Genomic DNA, 26,052 nt, shown 5'->3' with positions numbered 1-26,052 from the left:
ATTATAAATGAGCATGTCGATCGACAGGCTGCTAAGCTAATTTGTGATGTGACCGTGGAAGTGGACGCACCTCATCTGATGGCCTACGACGTAAGCAGTTTGGCTCGTAGCTGTTGAGACGGAGCACCTGGATAGCTCTCTTAATACTGAGGTGATGCAGGACACTCCCCACTTTCAGAGAAAGCAGGTCATCCTGACGGACAGAGACACACATTGATTATTTATTGTAAACCACAAACAATGAGAACTTCTGCCTTTCAGATGTACTGTCTGCTTTTGCCAACCAGTCAAGTTGCAGTTCAGATGTAAAGCTTTAGCTGGGATGAGATTCAGGGGATACATTTGATCATTTGCTCCCTCCAGTGTTCTTCTCATAACGTTCTGAAGAATGGGACAACTGGGACATTGAAAAACGTATTTCAGGACACAATGATGTCATGTGCCAACAGTTGACCTTTTGCATAATTGCATTTTTGAGTCAGGGCCCAAAACCCTGTTTTGAGAGATCTTAGCAAACAAGACCTTTCAGTCTGAGTGATTTTTGTTTTTGAGGAAATTCCCTCCAGCAGTTTCTGTGATGTTGCATTCACCAGACTGGGATGGCTATGCGAAGAGACAGCCTGAATAATAAGAGAGGATTTGAGACAGTAGGAATTCTTGAGCTTCTGCAGTGTAATTATCCTAACTTGCTGTAGAGATTTATTCACTCAAAGGGCTTATTTGCCACTTAGACTTATCCCCGGGGTTTAAGGAGGGAACGCATGTCGACACTCACCACTGTCATGTAGTGCAGCATGCGACCATCCACCCTGCCCTCGTCAAACTGGGTCTTATACTGCGGCAGGCCGATGTCATCCAGCCATCCTAAGAGGAATTGAAAACAACAGAGTGTCACGTCGGGTTGTAAGTCGTGCATGTTACAAAGTTCAACTTCTAAAGAAAGAGAGGCAAAAAGTAAATGACATAAAATGTAATGTGCATGGGTATGTGAGACGGAGGCTGTTTTTGAGGGAAGGGAAAGGGAAAAGGTTCGAACTGTCTGCGTGATGACTTTTATTACATTCAGTTTAATCCACAACGTGAAGTTTCTGTGCAGCTGTGTAGCTCATTCTTGTACCATCTGTTTTCACCATCCTGCTAGCTACTGGTAGTTGAGCTCTGTCTAGGATAAAGTTGATAGTTGTGAGGTACAGACTGCCTGCCTAAAACAATTTGCTAACACGGGACTTCCACCAGATCCGTGTCCGGTCCATCTCCAATCCGCTGCGGTCCGGCTCTGCTCTCTCTTGTCTGTCAACACCCACCGGTTGCGTTTTCGGAATGCAGCTCGGAGCAGGACTGCCAGACAGCTGGAGTCATGTGACCGAGGTTTTCCCAAGTTAATCACTGAATCAAGGATTCTCCTCCTCCTCTCCTCGCCCATGTTGTCTTTATCAGCCTCTGAAAACCTCTAACTTGATGACTCCAAGCCTGGCTCCGCTCTAAATGACATTTTTTTTGGTCATAGTTAAGTGAAATATGATCTGGTGATAGATAACACAGAGTGTTTTGTTCTGAAAATGAACCGGATGTTTTTATTTTGTTTTGGTGCCTGACTTCCTGTCCCGCTCCATCTGCTCTGTGCTGAATTGATGCTTCATGCTCCTGCATCCGGCAAAAATAGAAGTCTTGCGTTTCTGATCCGTTGCGTTCCGACCTGCTGGATCAGCGACGCAGCTGGAACGCAACGGAGCGGATCCAGTGGGACTTAACAGATAGACTAGAGTAGAAACCTATCAGATCCGGTGCCGTGACGGATCTGGTGGAATTTGGCCTTTAGACTTGCACGACCCACCTCTGCTGGTCACTTGTTGTCTGAAACTGAGTCTTTTAACTCAAACCAGCACTGCAAAAATTTCATTTACTCAAAGGTATACTGCCATTTTCTTTACATGCATGATTACGACCCAATCAGGCAGAGAAGCTGTATTTAGGCCTCAGTTTCGCTTTGACCAGCAGAGCATTCATACTTTGGTTCATGTCTTGGTACTCACTTGTAACCCAGTGATAGTCCAACTTTCCCTTATTGTCTTCCTCCTCTGAGCCGAGGGCCTGCAGAGCCAGCTGCAGCTTCTTTCTGTGCAGCGGGTGTTTGATGCCCAGCTCCTAGACATCCACAATGAGACATGGAAGGATTACACACACACAAAAAACCCCACAGTTGAAAAACAAGAACACTTTGTCTGTCTGCCGGCTCTGGTAAACTTGTTAAATTCTTCCACTTCATCTCACCCTCTCTAGATCCTGTTGCGAGGCCTGCAGAAGCGTCTGTCCAGAGGAGATCCATATTCGAGCCATGTTCACGTAAAGGCCGAGACCTTGATCTTGCAGCCAGTCACACACTTGATCCTTGGACCAGCGTGCAAAGGGAGCATCGACATCACTGGAAAAAAGACAAGTCAAAACTCTCAAAATGGTACTCATGCAGCGAAATACATGCTAAGTAATGTTGTGAATACAAAACAGAATCTTTAACTCTTTGTTTTCCACACAAAGACCATCACATGACCCCTGAAGTTCACTGAACACCTGACTTTAGAAACAGAAACCACATCCTGAGCTTCATCTTTCAGGCTGAATGCACAGACTCACTTGTTTCGTTGGAGGTCACGAGACCAACCCAGTCTGGGTCCAGCTGTGGCTCGTACTCCACCCCTCTTGAACTCGCCCTCTTGTAGGTTGTCATCCAGGTTGAATGTTGTAGACTGACTCCTTTTAAGCCTAAACAAATACATCGGATTCTTTTTTTAAAAGTAATCCTACAAAACTCATCCCTTATGATTAAATAGTGAGGATGTCATGAGTAGATAATCACAGCCATTATTCTGAACATCTTTCAATTATCTTAATCATAGAAAGAATGTCTTAATGTCAAGTCTTCTGGGGCTAAAGTGACTCATGTTGTTGTATTACTCACTTTCCAAAGAGTTTCTTTATTCCTTTGGATTTTTTCTTGCCTTCTGGGGTTGTAGGGAGTGTATGGGTGCTGTCACTGTTTGAAGATCTCTGTGGAAGCCCGGCAAGGTCAAGATGATCCGTGCCCTGTTGCTCTGTTTCAGCTGTGCAAAAAAAATGCCAACAAAAAAATAATCAGCATCATTATATTGCATTTGCACAGATTGGAGAAGACAGAGCTTCTACATGGGGTCAGTGTAGTAACCAGGAGACAGGTCATGGTGGAGGGCATTAAAGGCAATGCCCTCTCTAGTATGCATGCATCAGGCACAGCTGATATCTGAGGCTGGAATAAAAACAGATTCATTTAGTAGATAAAAAGAAAGTTTGTTAGTTGTTTCTATATTTCAGTGGAACGCTTTCCAGATTTATGAAAGAGTGAAAACAAACACATGCAGGCACACGGATAAATCAACACACACAACAGACAGGCTGTGCGTTGCATTTGAGGAACACTGGGTAGTGACAGGGGTGTGGTTGTTCAAGCACTGCAGCTACTAAAACATGGCATGATAAAGAGATGTGAGCTGATTGGATGAGTTCAGAGAGTCAAAGGTGGAGAGTGACAGATATGTTGAGTAGTGTCCTTTGATTTCTTCAGAGGACTTCTGCAGCCCTACAATGACCTGCAGGCTATACTGTACCTAGCATAGGTGCACTTGCACTCCTGCTGCGATCTTCATGTGTCACAAAGCACACACAACACACCACAGGGCCCAACAGAAAAAATGAAACACAAGACAAAGGACAGGAATTATGATTTAAATAACAACAGGACTTTAGAGGTGGAAGAAACACAGACACAAATGTGGACAATACACACAAAAAGCACATATACAAAGTGAAGGGCGAACAACAGCACAGAACAGAAATCCATAATTAAATAGAGACTGAAGGTTATGTGGGCTGCAAATTAAGGTCTTGGTCCGTATAGTAAATTTCATGGGTGTGGCTTTGGGAAGAGAAACCATAGTGGAAGGACAAACTCCAGGAAAATCTCACTCTCTAGTAAACACACAAACAACTTCAGGGCTAGCTCATTTCATGGTGTTTTTGGCACCTTGCAGACTTCTCCTCATCCAGCTGCTGAGTCATGTGGTTTGCTCTTACCGAGGTTGGGGGTGCTGGCTGTCTTTTTACCCCCGCGGATCTTGAAAAAGCCCTTCCCGAAAGAAGAACGAGCCTTTCTCGAGCCGAAGCTGTCGTCCTGCGTGTTGGCAGGCAAGGTGGCAGAGGGACTGATTGGCGGCTTTTCACTGATCTTCAAATCAGTCATCAGTCCATCACTTTGTGGCTGTTATAAGATAACATTAGATACGAGTACTGTCATTACACAAAGTAGGAAATGGTGAAGCAATCAAATACATTATACATCTCCATCGGTGCCCCAAAACTGTAAATTCTCTTCCCCCCACCATCCGATTCTCCCCCTCAGTCGAGACTTTTAAAAGTCCTCTCAAAACACACTTTTATTCATTAGCTTTTAACTGCCCCAAACCACACTGGCTCAGATACTCACTGCACTGTTAATTGTATTTCTTGTCATTACTGTTGTTATTATTATTGTTAATTCAATTTTAAGTCATATTGCTCTCTTACCACTCTTCTTTCCTCTCTCTTCCTGTTTGTGTGTCTTTTTTATTTCATTTCTCTTTGTTTTCCTCATTTTCTGTTGTAAAGCACTTTAGAACAACTGTGTTATGTGTAAAGGGCTATATAAATAAAGCTGATTTGATTTCATTTGATAATGTCCTTGTAATAACAGCTGATTATTATGAATAAAACTTGCACTTTTATATCCATGTCAGCGAAAATGATCTCAATAATGCTGTGAGAAAAGTACACACAACATGTAGTTTATTTTAAAGACTGAAAACATACATTTGTACAGAAGGTTCCAGTCATTCTTCACACCCATCATGTTTACCACCTTGTAACCAACCATATATAACGTTTACCTTTTCAGTATAGCTCCTGTCCATCTGGTCCTGGCTGCCAGTCTTTGTGGTATCATGGCTGTTGAAAAGACAAACCATGACAATGTACTCTTCACTCATGCCCTAATAGTGAGCACTACAGGTGTGTCCTGTGATTATACTGAGACGGAGAACTGACTTTTTCCCGTCCGCAGGCATTCACGTGTGTTGCGGCTGACTGACGATTTAACCAAACAAAAACCGACACGCCGCGGAAGGCTAAGCACGGGAGTTTACCTGTGACGCGCACTCACAGAAACACACATCCACTTCTAATGCTCGTTAATGCTCTTTATTTCTAGCGATGCGCAACTTGAACAGATGCTTCATACAATACAAGACAAAGTACAGAACGGCAAAACTAATGTGGTGTTAAGCGTAGCGGTCAACAGAAAGTGTCACTCCCGACTCACCCTTCCTCGTTAACAAAACCAACAGACTACAGGTGCGTGGAATTATTTGTAACCAACGCGCACACACCCACAGTGACGTACCCACCACTCAAGTGCCAGCAGAGTGCACTCACCCCCCTCACATCAATATACAGCACTTACCAACACGTCACATATAAAACACACACATATGGCTCCTACAACGTGTGTTAATTGATAAACTCCCGAAAGAGCAATTAGACGCCACAAGCACGTGTCAACTAATATATCTAATCACCTATATAATCCTGTTTCTGTTAATTTCATGTTAAATAAAATAAATATGTTCAATTTAAAAAAATCTAGATTTTATTACTCTCAACCACATAAACACACAAAAGTACCAAAAATTGGTACCGTTGAGTACCGGTACTGATTCCCAGGTACTGGGTATCGGTACCGTATCGGTTCAAATGTGAAAGGTACCCACCCCTAGTTACACACATGTATTATGGATCTAAAACACTTTTTGACCACAACAAAGCAAAAAAAACAGAGAAATCTCATCTGTGTTTCTCAACATTTTTTAAGGTGTCATGTCTGATCTGTTCACATCTGACTTCAACTTATTATTTATGAACTACAAACAATCTTAAAGTTGAGGATATATATATATATATATAATTGTGTTGATTTTAGTGACATATTGTGGCATGATATATTTATTTTGTTCAAACGTTACACACTTTTGTTATGTCACTTTAATAAGTGTGCGAATATGCCAGCCAGTGTCACACAGACCTGCTACATTACACCAGCCAGTCAGACATGCAGTATTTCTTCATACTGACATTAATAGCCACACAGAAACATCAGTAACTTCTTAAAAAAAGCTACATTAGCTTGAGTCATGTATACCTTTCCAAATCTGTAGGTGGAGATTCTAATACTCGCTCTGGATCTGAAGGACTGGGTGTGGGTGACGGCTCCTCACTCAACCCGTTAAGGATCTCCAACTAAACACAGACAGAAAGAAGAAAAGACTTTAAAATATAAGAAGAGCCATCTTAAAATGTGGACTTGTTTTCTCCTGAGGCCATGAGACACACAAGTCTAAATCTTCACTCATGCTTCCAGTGAAATGGATTTTAAGAAGCATCATGTTCAGGGACACATCATCATCATCATCATCATCATCATCATCATCATCATCATCATTATCATCATCATCATCATCATAAGATCACAAACCTCGTCTGGACTCGTCCTTTTCAGTGGTTCAGGATCTGTCACTTCAGGCCTGTCTGACTCCACAAACGCAGTGTTGGCTGACATTAATGGGAAAGGTCCATCAACGGGACTCTCGAGGAGGTCGTTATCTTTGGTTCTCTCTAAAGTAGAGAATGACAAATAAGAAACTCAAAAAAAGAGACCATGTATGTTCACATGTACAAAGTAAAAATATATGCTGATCAGAAAGCTACACAACATGAAGTGATAAATGCATGTGCAGAACATCAAGGTTCCAAGGATACCTGTACACCAGGAATACTCAGTGGCCAATTCAACGTTCAAATGTAAGAGCACCTTCAAAACATCACTTAGGGCAGCTTTAATAATAATAATAAAAATACATTTTATTTAAAAGCGCCTTTAAATAAAATAACAAGATAAAATAAATAAAAACAACAAGCAAAGTAACACCAAGTTAAAAATGAAGCAGTGGAAATTAAACAGAGAATGCGGATTGGAACAGATGGGTTTTGAGTTTTGATTTGCAGAGGGGTAGAGAGTCAATATTTCTGATGTCTGGTGGGAGTGAGTTCCAGAGTTGGGGAGCAGAGCAACTGAAAGCTCTGCTCCCCAGATACAGGGGGGCGTTTTGTGGATGGCCTTGAATGTGTACAGGAGGAATTGAAGGAGATTCTGAATTTGACCGGGAGCCAGTGAAGCTGCTGGAGGACGGGGGTGATGCGGTGAAAGGAGGGGGTTCTAGTGAAGTAGTGATGATGCGGGCAGAAGAGTTCTGAACCAGTTGAAGCTTATGGAGGGATTTGTGCTTTAAAAGCAGCCCCGTGTCTGCAACATTGCTAACTTAACAACAAACATTAGAAATTAAGTTGAGCTCTTTTTTTGTTTTAGTGAGACAAATGTAACAGTTAGAAAACAAACATTAACTTTGAAGGGATTAATAAGGGATTAGGTCTGAGTTGATACTTAACAACTTTTAGCAACTACTTTGAAAACAGGGTCACGTGTAACCCCATTTGAGAAATAATGAAGTAAAGTATACACAATATGAGATTAACACTAGATTAAGTAGGATAAACCATTCAAAATCTCCTTCTCTGACATACTTCAGTACTTGTTGAAATATTGCAAAAGCAATCTAATAAAGGATGAGTTGTTTAACCTTTCTTCACTTGCACTGACATCACCATGTCTTGAACTTTCTTATACCGCAGCAGTGACTGCTTCAGCTCCTCAATCTTACGATCCTGCAAGGAAAAGACAAACAGACCCACAGTGAGAGAGACTTCTCACATACAGATAGGAATCAGACACAAATCAAAACTCACTGAACGTACCTTTTCCTCATTGGCTGCCATCAAAGATTCTACTGCCTTTTTCATTCTCTGCACTTCCACATCTGGTGAGGAGAAAAAACTATTACAGAGAGCTGCAGTGATCATGTAGGGATAATAAGTCTGAACACACAGGGCTGGACTGTAGGGTTTCATACATACAACGTTACTGACTGTCATTCCAGAGACATCGCAGCCACAATTTGTTTTCTCATACTGTAAGTTCTTCAAAACACAGACGCCAAATCCTTGTGTGAGCAGGTGTGTCACATCGTTAACTTTAGTAGGACATTTTCACTTTTCAGAGCACACTCAGCCACAAGACTCTGTGAGCATTCAACTCTCAACATCAGCAGTCATGGGACCTTTTTGAGGCTTTTTATATTAACATTTTTTACCTCAATGGGCCTCATTCACTAACTGTGTGTACAGCACGTTTGAAGCACAAATCTGGGATTCATCAATATATTCTTACTTGAATTTATTCTTACACTGCAAACAAATTTAGAACTTCCTCAGACCATGAGTACGCACAAATGATGACGACCAACTTTCTCAGAAAATGTAAACACATACTCTTTTAACTAATGCATGACATATTCAAACTACTTTCAGTAAAAGAAAAAAGCCAGATGACTGTCATATAACCATCTGGCAAAAGAAAGGCAGAAAACTCATCACATTTTCTATTTTTAAGGTTTTATTTCAAGATAAGATACTATTTTTTTCCGATATTTTTTTATTGTAATGAGTAAAATGTACTATTTTAGACAACTTAACAAAAAAAAACATTCTAGAAGACATCTCACGACCCACAATTTGTGTCTTGCGAAGCCCCACTTTGGGAACCCCTGATCTAAGACACAAATGGCTAGTTGGTGAGCATATTTTATGATATATTTATCTTAAATCTCTATCCTGTTTATGCTTAAATGTTGTTGTTTTTTTACATGAGATATGGCCTGGCTTATGACTCCATTTGTGAGTCCAGTAACTGGTTTTCTTGCCTCAACCTCCGCAACAATCACCTCTATTTCTGCCTATAACACGCCTGTCAATTTAGAATTATTCGGATTCACTAATATACGCAAGGTGGTGAGAACAAAATTGTCTGGTACGCACGTGTCATGAATCCAACGGTTATTTTGCGTAAGCACTTATTTTATGCGCAGAGTAAGAACATTTCTACGCATTTATTAGTGAATGAGGCCCATTGTCATGAGAAAAATCCATCGATTCTAATATGATCTCCAAAAAGAAACCAATAGTCAGTGGTCAAAGTTTTGAAACTTTGTTAGAAACATGTGTAATAATGTCTAATATACATTATACACATACTAATATCTTAGATTTTCAAAGGAATACATGAAATAAGTTAAAGGAGTCAGATATTGAGTCATGTGGACAAAGTCTGAGCACTGAATAAAACATGAAACTGTTCTACACAAGTGAGATATCAGGCAAACGTGTAAATACAAAACTGACAACAAAGACTTCGTCACAGAACATGACGGGAACATTACAGGTGAGTAGGGCACACACTGGATGTTGGTGTGAGGAGGAGGAGGGGGGATTAGAGGAGTTGGAGGGGAATAGAGGGGGAGGATTATCGCTGAATGACATGAGGCAGAAGGATGAGCAAGCAGCCTGAATGGTTATGACAAACAACAAGATTCATTCCTCATTCCTGTTGAGAACACAAAGCAGACATTCCTGGTGGGGACATGAGAAACACAGTTACACAGCTTTTGGAGGACCTTGGTTTTGTTCGGTCTGAAGTGCTCGGAGTGGACAAATGTGTGACAGATTGGTGATGTGATGCTCCACGGTCACTCCAATGAGTTACAATGGACAAGCAGAGTTCACGTGGCTCATGCTCTTATACGTGCAAACAGGGGTTGGGATGGGTGCGGTAATTAGGTGCAGTAAAAAAACACAAGCACAGAAACCCCGCTTACGTTTTTCTTTCAGCCTCTTTCTAAGAGTTTCGTCTTGATGAGAGACTAAACAGGACAAAGAGTCATGAAAAAAGTGGTTGTTTATCCATTATGACTTATGAAGACTTGATCAGATCTCTTTTAATAACACACAGATATTTATCACAGTTGAACCTGAATTTTACCATCATGCATATTCCTCTGGAGTAACACTAAATTGTTTGACCGGCTCTCCCACCTCTCTCTGTAGGATCTGCACTGCCCGAGGCGCTGCCTTTAAAGCCTGTCTCATCCTGAAGTCGCCTCATATCTCCATCTTTGCCCTCCAGCTGCCTCCTCAGTAATGTGAGCTCCTCCTGTACAACAGAGGAAAAACAGTGAGGATAGCTCCTCCACACAGACACCGCCTCCTGCACCCCGACTCCACACTTCAAACAAACCACAACACAAAGGTTCACAGATGCTGACGTGGCATACACCTGCTCTGAAGGGGAATAAGGGTAATGGCATGTGTGAGGCACAGCTGAGGTCATAACAAACACAGACGACTTTACACCAAACAAATTAAATGCTTTAGGGGAACAGAGTAAGAATCAGGCAAGGGAACAGAGAGATTAAAGAGGTTTTATTGAGGGGCAGATCAGAAAAATTAAACCAGTGCAAAGAGAGGAAAACACTAAAAAGAAAAAAAGAAACTGCCAACTTTTGGCAGGGAGAAAAAAAAACAAATTATGGCATTCCTGTGGTTTGAAATGCTGGTGCACACTTAAGGAAGTGGTATTTCTGACTATATACTTGACTTTTAGCATTTTGCTTTTCAAAAGAGTTCTTCAAATTAAGTGACTTCATTGTTTTTTTTTAAAAGAGACAATATTTAGAGGTTTAAAAAAAACAACAGAACTTGGAAACCTTCTGCAAACCAGGTTCAAGGATTTCCCACGCACAAATAAATAAAAGTAGAAAAGGAGCCAAAGGGTGAGGTCAAAACCATAATCATACAGCAAGCAACACAATCATCCTGAGAAAAGCAGACCTTCATAGCCAAGAGTTTGTGCTCCTTCCTCTGTTTCTCATACTGCAACTGGCCCATTTTGATTTTCAGGCTAGAAAGCTTGGCCATTAGCGACTAGCAGTAGAGACAAACCAAGGAAGAGAGAAAAATAGAGACGCTAGGAGTGAAAGATCAAAGAAGTCAATCATTCATCATGGTGGATAACCCAAGACTCGAACTGAGATATGTAAATAAGAAAGCACATTTAAATACTGACACAGCGGATGCAAAGTGTGGGAGCTTTTGTTGTGCTCAGGGGGAGCAATGGAAAAGGTGTGTTCCAAAGACATCACATAAAATAGTCATAACTCTGTGTTCAGTGTTTGTTTAAATAGCCAGTAGAATCCTTTGAACCAGATTGTAACATGTATTTCAGCAGGGGAGGGGGGGGTTGAACTAATAAAAGATAGTGAAAACATCCCTGATGTAACTCACCTTTGTAGATTTAAGTTTCTTCTCGTATTGTTGCTTTTCACTCTCCAACTCCGTCAGTCTGTACCGCAGTTCATTTATTTCAAGTATCAAATCCTGAAAAGAACAGAGTTCACACATCACAGAGTGCTAGTCAAAAACACAAGCTAACTCCTCTAAAGCTGTTACTTAAACCTACTGATGATATCTTTGAATGCTTTTAAGCGGTCCTTAAACGACTTGGAAGCTGAAGCATCTGTCTGTAGATGTTTTGTTTAAATGTGACATGCTGTTTGTCTGGAGGTACCTGTTGTGTAGCTGTTGTATGCGTCTGCTATTTCTATTCATGTCTATTGTAAAATTATAACTCTGTAACTGTGCTGCTGCCTATCCTGGCCAGGACTCTCTTGGAAAAGAGATTTTTAATCTCAATGAGCATTTCCTGGTTAAATAAAGGTTATAATAATAATAATAATAATAATAATAATAATAATAATAATAATTAACCCTCCCCTTATGTTTGTTTCTCTGGAACAGCAATAATGTTCCTGGGTCAATTTGAGCCAGGGCATATTCGATTATCCAAAAGTGTCAGAACCCCCAAAAATCCCAATACGCATTTTTTAAAATCGAATTTTTAACTCCATTACTAACCATTTAAATCAAGATTTAGTGCATTGGTGTTCTTTCATTCTCACATATCATGGTTCAATGAGGATAACTCACTCGTTTTTCATTAAAAATAATGTTAAAACTTTTTTAATGTACACTGAAAAGCCCTAAATATAAACACAATAGTTTGACATGACATAGATTTTTGTTTATTTATTTAAAATATTGAATTTTTTTATTTTTTATGAAGTGATGTTGATAAATTAACACGACTCCTCTTCTGTCACATGCTGCCCAGATTTGTATGCTGCATTTAGCTGGTTTGGAAGGCATATATTGCCTAAAATAGACTTTAAAAAGGGTCAATTTGACCCGCAACATAACAGGAGGGTTAAATACTCACTCCCTTTCTATGATTCAATTCAACAGTCCAGCACAAACACTGACTGAAGAGGAACTCCAAGAAGTCTGAAGAAGCTGAACTCCTTTGAGATTAAACACTTATAAGCAGCAGCAGTGTTAAAACAAGCGGAAGCAGCTAGTTGAAGAGGAGTGATTTATGTGCTCTGAGGCGAAACATGGACAGCAGCTTTTTGTTGCAGTGGGGTGGAAGAGAGACGACTGGGCAGCTCCAACAATAACATGACGTGTTTGAAAGCTTTCCAGGTTTTCTGCACGGTTCATCTGGGAGCTGAAATCTCCCCATCGCCACAGCTCTAGTAAACAACTGGTGGAGTTCTTGAGGTTTGTAAAGCCGTCAACCAGGGGGAAAAGAATGACATTAAATTCAAAACAAGCCCTAATCCACTCGGCACAGTGGAGGTTTTCATGTATCATCACAACAAACATATATTGTTGACATTTTCTGAGGTGCGAAAACAGCTGCTCTGAGTCGGTCAATATAATAAGAAGACTCTCTCCCACGCAGGTGTCAGACAACACAAATGAGGGTTTGTTTAGTGTGTGAGGGCTTTATGTGTGTGTGTGTGTGTGTGTGTGTGTGTGTGTGTGTGTGTGTGTGTGTGTGTGTGTGTGTGTGTGTGTGTGTGTGTGTGTGTGTGTGTGTGTCTCCTGAGGTGAGGGATAAAGGACAAAGAGGATCCCTGTCTTAAGAGTAAGCTCACATACCTCACTGTCCCTGAATCTGTCAAAGTCAAGTCTGTCCTTCCCCACGGTATTCAGGGTCATCTTCAGGTTGGACACTTCAGATATCAGCTCTAGTTTCTGGCTCTCCAGGGTTGATCTGCACAGAAGCTCCTACACAGATGAAGGAAGATAGTTAGAAAGACATGCTGGGGTTGTTTGTGGAAAAAATAAATCGGCAGATTAAAAACCAAAAGAACATACTAAAGATTTACAACACTGATTGTATAAAACCATGGACGGAACAACAGTGAGCTCCAGTAAAGCCAAAACTTAACAGCTTGCCTTGGTAACTGGCTGCAGTAAAGGTCGTACAGCCCACCTTATAACAGATGGGACATGGATCAAATCAATACATTTAAAGCTGGGGTTGGTAGTCACAGAAAACTAGCATGAATTTGAATGTAGCATTTCTTCAGGACTCCGTCTAACCCCTCCCCCCTTCCCCTCGGAGCTCCTCCAAAACGACGCCCCCGCTCACATGCATGACCAAATGATCGTGACTGATTCAAAACAGGTCCTCACCAAAACATTATCACAGTGAAAGTTAAAAACACAAACAAACATGGCTGCTGTTAGTACTCACAACTGTCATGCTAGCCTTATCCAGTTGTACCGGTGACACGATATCAGGAGAAAAGTTATAACACATATAATACTGTAACAGCTCTACTGTTTGTTAAACAAGTTCAGTGTAGATGTTCTTAATTCCTACAGTGTTTACGGTCAGTGAAGGCATCAGGAGAGGTAAAGAGTGTGCGAGTGGGAGAGAGGAGAGACAAGAGGAGAAGTTCTTCATTCATTCAAACATTGATTGTTGCTTTGTTGGTTGGCGTGATCACGGCCGACAGTGACCGGTTAATAAAGATCAACGTGTTCACGAATCGACTCGTCGTCCCTACAGCGTCCGGACAGACACTACAATACATATACATTTTCTGTAGGACTTACTAGATGTCATTAATTATTTTGCTTGTCAGAGCCCCCGTGGTGAGAGCTTTTAAGACTCTGATCCGGACTACAGTCCTGAGCAAAGCACCTCATCGGGTCAGAGGGGACAGGCCTGAGGTCGAGCGAGAGGGGCAGTGAGTAGAGGCAGAGGACAGGGACGGGGACTCGGAGTGTAAGCTGGGGAAAAAGGACGTGCAGGAGGCAGGCAGAACGACAGGATGGGATTTGATTCGTTTAATAAATTGGACCCTAAAGACGGTGAATGGTTGGTGTTTTCCCAGGTTTACTCCAGCTGTAGATAGCAGCTTTTTTTCACTCTTTTTTAAGAACAGATTTTTTTATGTATTGATTACCATCGGGACATAAAGATCATTTTGACCAGAATGACAAAAAGTGTATCTAAATCTGACTACAAACCCCAGCTTTAAGTGCACATCAATTTGTTTCCCAAAATTGTTTCAGTCATTATAATTAGTTCTTATAATGCTGATTTATGTTTAAATGTTAATTTCTCTGAGTAACTTCGTTTTAATCAGTAATCTGATGTTGTGACATCATGATTGACAGTGGTGTTGACAAACACAGGCTCCTCCAGCAGGGTTCTTTATAATCCTTAGAAAACATAAAGAACACTAAAACAAGAGTCATAATGACTTTTCCATAAAGTACGTAATGAGTGCGTTTAAATAAACTTGAGTATCCAAGTTTTGATCAGATTTTTTAAGTGTCCTGTTTTTGTGCATGTAAACTGGGATACACCCTTATCCTGGTTTTGAGAACGCTGATTGTGCTGCCCAGACAACTCCGAAAGAAAACAAGATACTGTGGCATGTGTACGATTTATCAGCTGCTGACTACCTGCAGAGGCACGGCCTCAACTGAGTGACATGTCTGAGCTGTCAACACGTTGATGCCGCTTTTTTCTCCTGGAAATGAGGTGGATGTGTCATATCCATATACATGTTGGCATTTGATAATGATAAGCCCGAAATGATCCACAGCGATCTCATTTTCTCAGATTTCAAAATTGCAGAGGTTTGCGTTGTAAAAAATAAAATGCAGTAATTAGAATCAGGGATACAAGCATTTATCACATGCACTGGTGTATGAGGCAAAGTAATGTTTCAGGTTATTATGGCTGTTTATAGATTTATTTAGCATTAGTTAAGTTAAGAAATTGTTGTGGTAAAGCATGTAAGAATTATAATTAGATTTGGCTGTTTAACAAACTGTTATAGTTTATTTATTGATGAGAAGACACTGTCTCTTTAATATAACAACTTACGGTCATATTGAATACCCATATTTATTTACTGTATCTACCATAATCACAACATGTCAACCTGTCACTACTGAAACATTTTCAATACTGCCTGTAATTTCTGCTATTTAATCTAAATTCCATTGTAACATTGTATATATCTAAATTGTATTCTATCTTATTTATCTATTTTTATTTTTACTTATTTTATTTTACTTATAGAAACTTCTTCTTGATTGTACTTATGTCCGGGTTGCTGTAACAACGGAATTTCCCCCCCGGGGGATCAATAAAGTAATATCTTATCTTATAGGTTTGTGTGTGGCACAGACAGTGGGAGGAGTCAGTGGAATCTAGACTGGTTTGGAGTCGCATGTTTTTTTACCTTGTCTGTTAAAATTTTGTTTGTTATCATGGAATCCTGCATCATCTGATACATTTTTGGATTTGTTAAACTGATGGAACATCAAAATAAAGTTGTTTTAGTTTTTACAACATGCAACGGCTCACGAGTGGATTATTGCTCTGGATGCAACAGGGAGACACGTGTAAGCCAGGACTTCCAGCTAGTTACGCAGTTTTGTCAGCTACAACTGGGATATGAAGAACCAGGTTTCTCTGTGTGCATGTAAACGCCATATCTAGAATATGATCAAAACAGGGATGAGGCTCATAACCAAGATACTCAAGTCCATGTAACACACTCAAAGAGGGTCTGCAAATCAACAGAAGAATCTACTTTGTGTCCCGTCACAACCTCAGGGATCCTCAACAGTTTTTGAGTTAAATGTGTTCAGGTTAGCAAAAGGGGGTGTGATCAGTGCAGTGCTCAACAAGCCATCTCACCTCTGTTCATGCCTTGGCTCTTCTGGAGTCATGTGTCATGCGGCACTATTTTGGCTTCACTTTTCCCAATGGGAGCACATGGAGGCACACCGTCCATATTTATATACAATAACTTGTTCACACACAAAGACACAAAGACACACACACACACACACACACCTGTTGCAGCATCTCCTCAGTGGCATTGAGTTTGTCCCTGTGCTCGTCCAGACACATGTCCAAGTCTCGAATCTTCTCTCCCTGAGCTTCCACCTGGTCTGTAAGCACGCTCACCTGCATGGAACAGAGAAGTCACATCGATTTTATCTTTTAAAAAAAGATCATTTTTATATTCAGACTTGATATGTTTTACAGCTTTGGGTCTTTGAGGGACTGGTTAGATTATGTAAGTATTGCTGGATGGATACCTGAAGAACCAGAGACTCCTTATCACTCTCTATTCGGGATAGCCTTTCCTGGTAGTGGTCACCCCCACTCAGAGAGATATGGCCGTTGGACTGCAAAAAGAGGGAAAGGTTTTATCAAATGAAACGACTTCATTAGAGTAGACAATAAGTGGTGAAGTAATGCTAATTAAGCTGATCTTGACTTTTAATGTTTCAGTAAAATAATCAATTTTTAGATGTAGTGCTTCATGACTGGATACAGTGTTCTGTCCTGCACAAACAAACCCTTACATGGCTGAGCAGGCTCACATTCAGACTGCCGTACACAGAGTGAGTTACAACATTACACAAAAACTCTGACATTTCTCTGGCCTGCAGCCCATCATTCTCCCAAACACAACTTTGGTTCTCAGGAAGTCGGCGTGTTTCTCTCAGCACACTCGCTGAGACACTGACAACAACAGCATTTTGCATTCCCAGGGAGCTCAGCAGAAGAGGACAGTCATGTTTTTGCTTAGCAAACAAGTCAGTCCTCTCTGCTCGCACCAGTGCGTGGACAGTTTGCCCACGCTGGTCTGCATTCATAGAGTTTAATGCAGCACGCAGCGTGAGCACAATCAAAAGAAAAACAGATGTGCTAAAGCTTGTTCGCAGCACATTCTGTCCTAACACCACAGACTAAACCTCTTCCAAGATAACACAGCATAAACTAATGCAGACGTGGGAAGAGCTCTGTCCTTCAGCTTACTTTGAGATTTTCATTTCCTAATAATGTTGAAGTGTATAATAGAATCTCAGTGTCAACAGCAGATACAGCAGAGAAAACAACATGAGTCTACTATTGCTTATCTCGTATGTCTAGATAAACCAGTTACTGCATGCTGCATTGCCAGTGAAGCTCATCTGACCTGAGGCTACACTATTCAGGTGAACACAGAAACAATGTACCCAACTTCATTTTATGATCTATACCTCCGTTTGGTACACATAAAGGTTGACATTGTTTCCTATCTCATTCCCCGATCTGTTCAAGTCTCAAACACTGTTAGTTCGCAGATAATCATGAGGATGCATGCGCCTGTCCCGTCACGTGAGGCTCTCACCAGGTGACCGTGGAGCCACTCCACTAGACTGTCAGCTGTTGAGTCAGGGATCTGGCAGCGCAAACTTTCCCTCTCCTCCGTGTCCATCAACTCCAGGACACTCCTCAGGTCCTCCAAAAGGTGAAGAGCCCGCAAACTGCCCATGAAAGGAGAGGTGGGTGACTGGCAGTCGAATAGCCCATTAGAGTAGTCCAGGGCCTTGGAGCCTGAGAGAAAGAAAGAAAACAGAAAAGAGAGGAACACATTAAAAGGAGCTGGAGCCCAAATAAAGACGCAATAAAACTACAGAGTGCACTAGAAAAGGGATACAACAAAGGGACATGTTCTTAGTATGGCTTGTTATGGTGATTAAAATAAGTAGGGTCTTTCAAAGAACAACAGATTATGACTTCTGCTTCACTTCATATTGTACAAAAAGGTGGGTAAAATGCATCAGTGCTGAATTAAAGTGAAAAGTGTCAATCATGATATTTGGAGAAAACCTGTTCTGGCACTAATTTGGCCTCTGATGCATTTCAAGTCCTTTATAACACTACAGCTAGAACAATGTCAAATAGTGTTTACACAAATTTAACAAAACATGTAACGATGGCCGACAAAACCACGGTGACCGTAGCTTTGATGATGGTAGATTTTGCATTTCTACCAATGCTGCGTGTAAGATGTGCAGGTTTGCACTGGTTGCATGGTCTAAACATTATCTATCCATCTGACAAATACTTCCCAAATACTCTGCATTCTCACATCAGCTCATCCCAACTTATCAAGGGAACTCTACGAGGGTCTGGCAGGAAACACCGGACAAAGTCAGGCTGTGGCTGACTGTGTTCACACATGCAGCTCACGCAGGAAATTCTGGGAAGTCCTCAGGAGTTTTGTGCACATGTGAACGCAGCTTTGGATGTCAGCTCTGTCACAACTAGGTGTGTAACGATTCATCTACTACATCGATGTGTCAATTTATATTCCTATGATCTGACTACATCGATCTGTGCTCGGCAAGTTGGCCTTCCGGACAACACATATCGATCTAACATCATTTTAAAAGGTAATAAATCGATTGTATCGATACTAGGAAATAACGCATTGGATTTAAGCTCGGCAGACTTTATATGGATGTGGTTTTTTGCACTTTTAATGATGAAGACATTAAATTGTACTCAATTTAGGTGCCGGTCTGTGACGTCAGACAACAAGTCGGCGAGCCAGAAATGATCAAGCCACCATTTCGGTCCAACGTGTGGAAACACTTTGGCTTTTGCAAAGACGGAGATGTTCTAAATAAGTCTCTCGCTGTTTGTAGGATATGTAAAGGTCAAGTTAAGTACCACAGCAACACCACAAATCTATCCAACCACCTACGAAGGCGCCATGGGATTTCACACAACGCTGACCGTCCAGGCGCCTCTTGCAGCGTTCATCAAGGTAACATCAGCTCTGGAGAAGCCTCAGGCCTCGCCAGCATGTTTAGTCAGAGACGAGGCCAAAACTCGGCTCGGGGGAAAAACATCACGGCAACAACAGGAATCTAGGACTGTCCAGTATCAAGGTATTTATTTCACAGTCACTGGTTGAATTTTGGCTAAAAAGTTACTGAATCAATTTCAAGTCATTGAATCGTTTCGGATCGGATCGTTCTAAATGAACCAATATCGTCCTTTATTTGTATCGGCAACCAGGAATCATGATACGAATCGAGTCGTTACACCCCTAGTGACCACACATAACAAGACTTATCCTGGAAGAGTTATTGTGAGAGACTTTGTTTCTGTATGTGGGTGAAAAAAGAATCACTTTATCTTTGAACTTTGTCAAGTAACGAAAAGAGGAGAATTTTACCTGCTATGATGCCGTCCATTTGCTCCAGTGCAGCTGCCAACATGTCGCTGGCATCGGACATCATCTTCAGTCTCTAATAAAAACTGGAAAGAGAAATAAAACATTTAAATATAGAAGAAAACAACTCTCTGAAGCTGAATTTTTAACTGAACATGTCAAGGTCATGAGCTGCAGTGGATTCAAATACCATTTTATTTTAAAACAACACTTAAAAAAAATGTCTGTGCCTACCAAGCAGCAAAAAAATAAAAACAATGACAAACAATGGAAACAATCCTGATTATTATGGCTGCTAACCCAGCAGGATGAAGAACTTAAAAGCTGCTCTGTGTGCCTGATGTGAGTTCAACACTGCAGGACAAAGCCAGCGGGAACTGTGGTGTTTGGCTTTCTGTGCTAAAAGAGCGCAGTAATGTTTTAGTAAGGCATGTGATTACCAAGGAGGTTTCCACCCAGGAAGTCAGCCATAACTGCAGCACATCCTCAACAAGCCCCCGATAGCTAAAAGAGGCTTCGTCAAATAGCATGTGTGACTGTGATTTGGTGAGCTGAGTGGTGAGTGACAAAAGCACCCTACACATAAAAATGACAACCAGGGTTCTGAGGTTAAACCAACAAGTGACTTGCCCTGATGAGTTTCTCCTTCATCAGCTTTATGCTAGACTATTGAATTATGCATTTCAGAGCATCAATCAGGCCACTACCTCAAATATTTTCACAGTGGCAGATCCAGCCACCAGTACAGTGCACACTCTGTTTGGAGCCGAGTGTCCAGTGAAGATTCATCTTAGTGTGCCAGTGTTGTACAAGTGCCAGATCAGCACAACAGAGCCTTTATCTTCAACCATTCCATCAGAAGGCTCTGCTGTATATTCATGCATGCTTAAACATGCAAGCACAGGCACTCATCTAAGACACGTTGCGCACAGTACCTCGCACACACACACACACACACACACACACACACACACACACACACACACACACACACACACACACACACACACACACACACACACACACACACACACACACACACACACACACACACACACACACACACACACACACACACACACACACACACACACACACACACACACACACCCCTTCCTTAAATCGGCTGTCTCACATCCTGGGAGTGGCCGACACTGGGACGCGGCACCATTTTCAAACTTTATGGAAAACACCCACAGACCTCACACTGTTATTTGAGGATTCCTGTGGTCACACTTTCCATTATGTGTAAAATAAAAAAAAGCGCTCTAAAACATGATGAAGGTCACAATGCATAGAGGGCTGAGGGGGGGATGAGGGGGGGATGAGGGGGGGATGAGGGGAAGCAGCATGGCATTAGTCAGCTCCACAGTTAGCTGAGAGGTGTTTACACCAATAAAACCCTGAGTGAGGGGGAAAATACGACTCTTAGGCTGCCTACAGTCAGACTGCATGTCCCACCTCCAGACACAAATGAGAAAAGCTGACAAACATCATGACATTTAGAAAAAAGAGGAGAGCAGAGAACAGAATCCAATGGGTCTGAATAACTATCAATGATATCAATCAGGCCATGTAGATGATCAAATTCTAAGAGGACATTTCCTACTTCAGTGTGATCACTTTGCCCCCACCACACACTCCTTAGTCTGCTCTCTGTAAACAGCTGCTCACCCCCCCCCCCCTTGTTGTCTCTCTTCCTCCTCATCAGCAGAATGTGAAACCAAACCAATTCTCAAAGCTCACACATGAGACGTGTGTGAAGGAGGTTTGTTGTGGTTCTGAATGACAACAGAACTTTTAAAAAACTTAAAAACAGCCACAGGGGAAAGTAGACCCCCTCAGCCCGTATGGAAGGAGAGAGTAGAGGTCAAAGGGAGACATACACTTCATAGATTGTGGAGAGCTGTCGTTAGTAAAATATTAGAAATGAAAGCCACTACATCGTGTTGTTCATATATTAACAAAGCAGCTGTGGAGGGATGTGTGATCAGTGATGTATGTGCTAGTGTTGTAGTGCCCAAGACATTTTCACTCGGTCTTGTCTCGGTCTAGGACTGGTCGGACTCCGTATTTAATATCAAGACCGGTCGAGACCAACACTGATGTACTCTGTCCATGTCATTACTGTGATAAGAGAAAAAACGAAACTTCAGGAGTCAAAAGAAAGGCAACAAAGACAAAACCAAACCTTGTCAATTGTATTCAAAGCAAACTTAAATAAAATAAACAGAAGTCTTTTATTTTGTTCACTCTCATGATGATTTTTCATTTATATATATGGTCTTGTCTCAGTCTTGCCCTGCCTTGGTCTTGCTCTTGACTCGGTCTCGATCCCTAAATGTCTTGGTCTTGTCTTGGTCTCGGGGCACTCTGGTCTCAGACATGTCTTGGTCTCGATAATGTGGTCTTGACTACAACACTAGTATGTGCGGTTCATCTGGGATAATTTATTGCTTTTTGTGAGATGATTAATATTTACAATTTTTTATTTGTCAGCCTTGAAAACAATAAAATGTGTAACTGAGGTCTACAGACCCTCTTCTCCAGATGGCAACCACATTTAATTTGGTGCAAGCCCCAACAACCAACGCTATCATCTTCAGGTCAGAGCTAGAAGTTATTAAACGATTGATTGAATGATTCAAAGATTAATTTTAATCATTATTCAGAGGGAGTTAAACAAAAATGCACATATCCTCTGAAAAGCGATTCATCTTGAAGTACCAGATCTGTGGCATCATACTGGATGGACATATAACATTAGACCAGAATAAAAAAGGAGAATAAGAACTAGGGATGTACCGAAATTAAAATTCTTGGCCGAAACCGAAAATGAAGAAACCAAGGCCGAAAACCGAAAACCGAAATCAAGTATTATGCCAATTATTAGTAGGGAGACCGGGGACAGTTGTAACAGTTCACTCCTTGGATTTGTGATTAAGCCATGCATTTTCTGTTTGTGTTGCACAGGCTTTTTCTAGACACTTGAAGCTAGTTTGTATAGCAGTTTGAACACACAGGGTTAAAAGAGCTCAAAGTTATAGACAGAAATGTCACAAATGTTACTACTGTCCCCGGTCTCCCCTACCACTGCATTTATAGCTCTGACTGTGTACTAACCTCACTAAAATCAAGGATCTCATTGAACATATCAGACAACCAGGGTGCATGCCCCTCATCTGGTTCAGAGAGACGTTCTCCTTCTCCTGCGCTGTGAGGATGCATTCATCGCGGCCTGGATCATTTCTCGTGCGCGTTGCTTTATTACCACATCCAGGTAATGATCTTTATCTTTATAATGATCTTTATAACGCGGATACAGTCGCGATGAAGTGCAAAGGATCCGAATAGATCTCAGTGAATCGTGTGCTGACAGACTCTAAGAGTGTACTTTTCATTGTTTTCACTCAGTGGTCCGTCTCAACCTCTTTGCTTAGAAGAAGCTTTAGTGCTGCGATTAAAGGAATAATGGAGGCAGATATGTTGGCCCTTATCCAGACAAGCGCGTACTGGACGCGGTTTTTGCTTGCGTCATCACAACATTCTGTTTCGGCCGTGTTGTTTCGGTGATAAAAGTCTTTCGGCCGAAAACCGAAAATGCACTTTTCAGCCATTTTCGGTGCATCCCTAAACATTAGACCAGAATAAAAAAGGAGAATAAGAACCAAAGCAAGCCTTTATGCTAAATGAAACAACAATTGTAGATTGATAAGACTCGCTAAATATGTAATAGCTCACTATTTTCCAGACTTATATGACTTATTTTAATTACAAGAAAAAGTTGATTTAGTAGAAATCTTTACGTCCGTTACATCTCAGACAAATGTATCTATGCTGCAGGGCACCAACTGGAAAAAAGAATCAAAGTGCAAACAACAAAACTACCAAACTTTACCTACAACAGACACCACAATGCACAACAGACTCCAGTCTTTAACAGAAGATAACACAGACAGAGCTTGGATCATGATGACTCACACTGGACTGAAGGCCTGCAGGGCATTCCCCTCTCCAAACCTGAGTCAGCTCTTCTCTCACAGCAGAAAGACAAACATGGGGAAGGTTAACACATGGCTTTCAGCAAACGCACTTCAAACACACCCAGCCAAGACCAGGCATGCTGCTCAGGGACGCACTGTCCACGTGTCAGTCAGTGCCAATCAAGTGTAAAGACCCTGTGAGAGCACATCCACGGCTTAATCCTGGATTCAGAGGACATACGAGTCCAGGAAGATCTGAGGACAAAGAATGCCTAATTACAGAGAAGTGGGCTTTGTCCACAAGTCCTGGGATGCCTCAATGGTATGTCAGTCATATGTAAACACAGGGGGGAGTCTGGAAAGCAGACAGTGACTTGGGTTTTGTTGTCTTAACTAAGCAAAGGCGAGGGATCCATTAGATTCACAGATGCAGGTAATGATTCTCATCGTCATTAATACATGATTTTATTATTTCTAAAAATAGAAGGATTTCAGAGACTCCCAAACCCTCAATAATCAGTGACTACTGGTATGACAAAGATCATGAAATCCTCATGTAAGAGTAGCTTGTGACATTTTCTATCAAACCACAGCTTGTTTAACCTCTCAGAGTTTTTATTTCTTGAGGATTTTAACTCCTATCATGGAGACAATATCTGTACCTGTACTGAGCCTGAGGTCTACATTCAATCTGAGGGAGCTTGTTATCAAAAGAGACATCTCAAAAAAACCCAACCAGCATCATCACTCTAAAAAACAAAAGTCTCTCTGTCTGCTCGTCTATACGCACCACTCACACCGACCATAAGACACACAGAGGGTGATTGTTCGTGGTCGGGGTGTATTTTGACTGAGAGGCATGAGAAGACAAAGAAAAATCTGCAAGGCAACGCTACAGTGCACATGGCATTTACAACAACACCTGCCTGCGGACTCCTCTCAGACGCACAAAAACCTCGCAACAAAATGAAATCAAAAGCATTCAAAAAGCGATCCTGCCCTTCGGTGAAAACAGCCATATAATTCACGGAGACAGGCGGAGGATAATGGATACAAGAGGGGGGAGAGTGGACGACTATAATGGCTTTTCAAATCCTCCAGGCAAGAAGAAGCATCAAACCCTACTCTCACTGGACCAAGAGAGCAAGCTGAAGTATTCCTGGGTTTATGATAAAGTAGATGTTGTAATTCCCCCATGCTCTTTTACACACAGGAAGCAGGAAAAAAAACGATAGAAGCCTGAGGCCACTTGTCTCTGGGGGAGAAAGTGTTTACAGCAGCCATGCAAGTGACTTTTACAGCTTGTGTTGAGACATGATGCACTGGTGGTGAAAAGGCCCAGGGAGAGAGGAATTTACAATGCAGGCATAAATCATACAGGAGTTTGCTTTGCTTGTTCTCTGTCCAAATCTGTGTCGATGTCTGTGGACTTAAAGCAATGGATCCAAGTCTCGCCACATAATGACACTTTCCATGTTTTGAGTCATGCAGGCCTTGACTCAGTTTCTACCTTCACAGTGTTTCCATGAGAAAAGTCTCATTGGCAATGTTTACATGAGACTTTTTATTTCCTCTTTAATTCAGAATAAAAATTAAATCCTCTTTAAAAAGATTAAAAATGACCTTGTAAACACCTAAAGGTGCATTTCGACCAAGATTTCCAGGGTCTTTTAGCCCCCAGAACTACTTTCCTGTGCCCCCATTGTTGTCTGCGTTTCAACCACGGGCTGAAAGCCCAGGTAGATTGTGCAAATCAGGCCTATGACGTGTGGAGAAAAAAAATTATATTAAATCATATTTTGAAATCTTAATAAAAAACTAAACTGGTATGCATTCCCAGGAACTCCTTCTGTGTTTCAACAACTGTGTAAACTCCACAAACACCATAACAGTCAACTGAAAGTCCTGGTACCTTTGAAAAGTACAACCCCCCAAGCAGGGGCTTTTCGGGGGGGAGATTATCTACCCCTGAACTAAATTTAGACCCTGATTCCTCCGGTCGAAACCCACGTAGTTCTGGGGTAAAGTTCCTGCGGTCGAAAAACGCCTTAATTCTGAATGAAAATGACCATTCCGAATTAAACTTAAATCCAAAGTAAGTGTCTGGTTTATTCTGATTTTAAATCCGAATTGAATAATTCCTCGATCATGTATATGTTTATTCCACTTTAAATTAATTCTGGTCGTTCTGAGCATGCTCGTTTCCTTGTCCTGTGGCGATGACGCCAAGCGGCAACCTCCGGTCTAAAAATATGAGTCAATGCAGAAGTGTTAAAAGCTGCAGTTCATCGAGGATCCGCTTGAGGCTGGCTCCGGAAGTACCGGAAGTCACATACACATGAATGGGGAAAAGACGATCTTTACAGCCGAAATAAACATGTTTACAGCCTGGTACAAAAGATGAGTGTAGTCTGAATAGCTAATTTCTCGATGTCCTCTCACTGTGAGGGGGGTGAATTTTTTTCTAATTCTGCAATTTCGAAGATATTGAGATTACCAGTCTTCCAATGAGAGGCACAGCTGCCTGTGGGAACACTGCAGCTGTTGGCTAGGAGGCTCAAAGCCCGCCTCTTTACATCACACTGGCTCGACAGAAGCAATATGGC

General features: G+C 41.5%; 1 protein-coding gene across 7 annotated transcripts in view; it reads right to left on the bottom strand.

The window, feature by feature from the left end:
• ppfibp1b (PPFIA binding protein 1b) overlaps positions 1 to 26,052 on the bottom strand; it is a 33,108-nt gene that overhangs the window by 2,579 nt on the left and 4,477 nt on the right. The window contains exons 2-22 of one of the 7 annotated variants that reach the window (XM_034685742.1): positions 19,467 to 19,549; positions 17,628 to 17,833; positions 16,546 to 16,635; positions 16,298 to 16,411; positions 13,066 to 13,194; positions 11,350 to 11,442; positions 10,102 to 10,219; positions 9,885 to 9,929; positions 7,930 to 7,991; positions 7,755 to 7,839; positions 6,593 to 6,732; positions 6,260 to 6,357; positions 4,953 to 5,010; positions 4,105 to 4,288; positions 3,639 to 3,671; positions 2,957 to 3,098; positions 2,632 to 2,760; positions 2,272 to 2,425; positions 2,034 to 2,145; positions 776 to 864; positions 71 to 193 (exon numbers count right to left, since the gene is read on the bottom strand). In XM_034685742.1, coding sequence (XP_034541633.1) covers positions 71 to 193; positions 776 to 864; positions 2,034 to 2,145; positions 2,272 to 2,425; positions 2,632 to 2,760; positions 2,957 to 3,098; positions 3,639 to 3,671; positions 4,105 to 4,288; positions 4,953 to 5,010; positions 6,260 to 6,357; positions 6,593 to 6,732; positions 7,755 to 7,839; positions 7,930 to 7,991; positions 9,885 to 9,929; positions 10,102 to 10,219; positions 11,350 to 11,442; positions 13,066 to 13,194; positions 16,298 to 16,411; positions 16,546 to 16,635; positions 17,628 to 17,833; positions 19,467 to 19,530 — 2,268 coding nt within the window. In that variant the 5' untranslated portion in view covers positions 19,531 to 19,549. The remainder of the gene's footprint in view (positions 1 to 70; positions 194 to 775; positions 865 to 2,033; positions 2,146 to 2,271; positions 2,426 to 2,631; positions 2,761 to 2,956; positions 3,099 to 3,638; positions 3,672 to 4,104; positions 4,289 to 4,952; positions 5,011 to 6,259; positions 6,358 to 6,592; positions 6,733 to 7,754; positions 7,840 to 7,929; positions 7,992 to 9,884; positions 9,930 to 10,101; positions 10,220 to 11,349; positions 11,443 to 13,065; positions 13,195 to 16,297; positions 16,412 to 16,545; positions 16,636 to 17,627; positions 17,834 to 19,466; positions 19,550 to 26,052) is intronic. The other 6 variants (XM_034685743.1, XM_034685744.1, XM_034685745.1 and 3 more) reach the window with 6 other exon arrangements.

Source organism: Notolabrus celidotus, chromosome 6 (assembly GCF_009762535.1).
Source record: "Notolabrus celidotus isolate fNotCel1 chromosome 6, fNotCel1.pri, whole genome shotgun sequence".
Taxonomy (NCBI): Eukaryota; Metazoa; Chordata; class Actinopteri; order Labriformes; family Labridae; genus Notolabrus; species Notolabrus celidotus.
This window is presented reverse-complemented; position numbering and strand designations above follow the sequence as displayed.